Source organism: Sinocyclocheilus anshuiensis, unplaced genomic scaffold (assembly GCF_001515605.1).
Source record: "Sinocyclocheilus anshuiensis isolate Anshui unplaced genomic scaffold, SAMN03320099.WGS_v1.1 C32806993, whole genome shotgun sequence".
Taxonomy (NCBI): Eukaryota; Metazoa; Chordata; class Actinopteri; order Cypriniformes; family Cyprinidae; genus Sinocyclocheilus; species Sinocyclocheilus anshuiensis.
Window position 1 is genome coordinate 1 of NW_015620214.1, and position 1,500 is coordinate 1,500.

Genomic DNA, 1,500 nt, shown 5'->3' on the forward strand with positions numbered 1-1,500 from the left:
TCAGAAGTTTAGAAGGAACATTGTATTGAGATGTCTGAAATGCAAAAAGTCTGAAAATGTCTGAAAGTCTGAAATGCAAGTGAAATATGTATTATATTCTCTCCTCCTTCATACATACCTTTACACCAGGGGTTGAACAGCATGTAAATGTCATTGCAAGGGTTGCATGATGAAGTGGCCTTGCCCTTTGGGCCGCAAGTCACAATGGTGAGGCTGTATCGTCCAATACAAGCAGTTGGAAGGGAGTACACACACAGTTTGATCCGGTTTTGTACCCGTTCGACAATCTTAGCCTCCCAACGACATTTCTTGAATTCATCCACTAATGGCACAATCACCAGAGTGCCATTGCAAATTGATGGAACATTACCTGTGAAATAAAAACAACAAGAAATAACCAGGGTTATCATCATAATCTAAAACTATAAAAAAAAAATATATATATATATATATATATATACACGTTACTTAAAATAAAATATACATTAACTATAATATATATATATATATAAAAAAATTTGTTTTAAGTATAAAAATAAAATATAAAAAAAACTTTCAGTTTATTTCAGTTAGTTGCCAAGGCAGCATTTACATTTTATTTTTATTTTTTTTAGTTTATAAAGTAATAAAATAACTAAAAAAGTAAATACAAATTAATTTAAAAAATAACAAAAACAAGAGAATTACTAAAACTTTAAAATGAAAATTAAAACAGAAAATACAAAACTAATTCAAAATAGTATATTAATGATACTAAAATAACACTGGAAATAACAGTGATGGTCTTAGAATCACATCATCGCAAGACTGATCGAAAGGACTTAACCGACCAAGTCTCAGCTCCAGGTGAAGTTGGTCACATTTTGGATTGAATGGCCGGGAAAGCTCAATCCACATCTGGAAACACTGTCCTCTACGGACAATGAGATGATCACTGCGGAAACAACTGGTGTGATGCTCCTGATGATTCTGACACTTCCAGGATTTCATCTGGTCTACACAACGAACCTGCAGAACCAAATCTGAGAAAAACCAAGCAGAGGAAATCAATTAGGAGCTTTAATGAACAAATTTCACAAAATGCAGCTCAGGCCAAAGATCTACAACTCTTACCTTCGCAGGTGTGCACGACCTGGCAGTCATCCGCACAGTCCTTGAGGACAACTTCCTTGCAGTCATAATCACAGCGTGGCTTCACATAGTCGCAAGGGATGGTGCAAGGGTTGTTGCATGGGTTGACACAAGGATTCACAAAAGGAATCACGCAAGGATTGACTACAGGCTTCACGCAAGGATTGATGACAGGTTTCACGCAGGGATTCACACAAGGATTGACGACAGGTTTCACGCAAGGGTTACTGTAAACCGGCACACAGCCAGACCCGCTCCAGAAACTGTCAGACTCCAGTTTAATGCCTGGGAAACGGCCGATGTTGCAGAAGTTGTTGTACAGGCCATACTTTACGAGAGACATGCTGTGAGGTGCAAAATAGAAAGAAT

The 1,500-nt window shown here is 37.3% G+C and overlaps 1 protein-coding gene across 1 annotated transcript; it reads right to left on the bottom strand.

The window, feature by feature from the left end:
• Positions 1-118: 118 nt before the first annotated feature.
• Positions 119-1,474, bottom strand: LOC107683014 (coagulation factor XIII A chain-like; the record flags this gene model as incomplete). The annotated part of the gene is made up of 3 exons (XM_016479107.1): positions 1,114-1,474; positions 831-1,022; positions 119-370 (listed from the first exon to the last, which is right to left on the bottom strand). Coding segments are annotated over exons 1-3 (805 nt in total), but the record flags the coding sequence as incomplete, so codon positions are not given.
• Between the last annotated feature and the right edge of the window lie 26 nt (positions 1,475-1,500).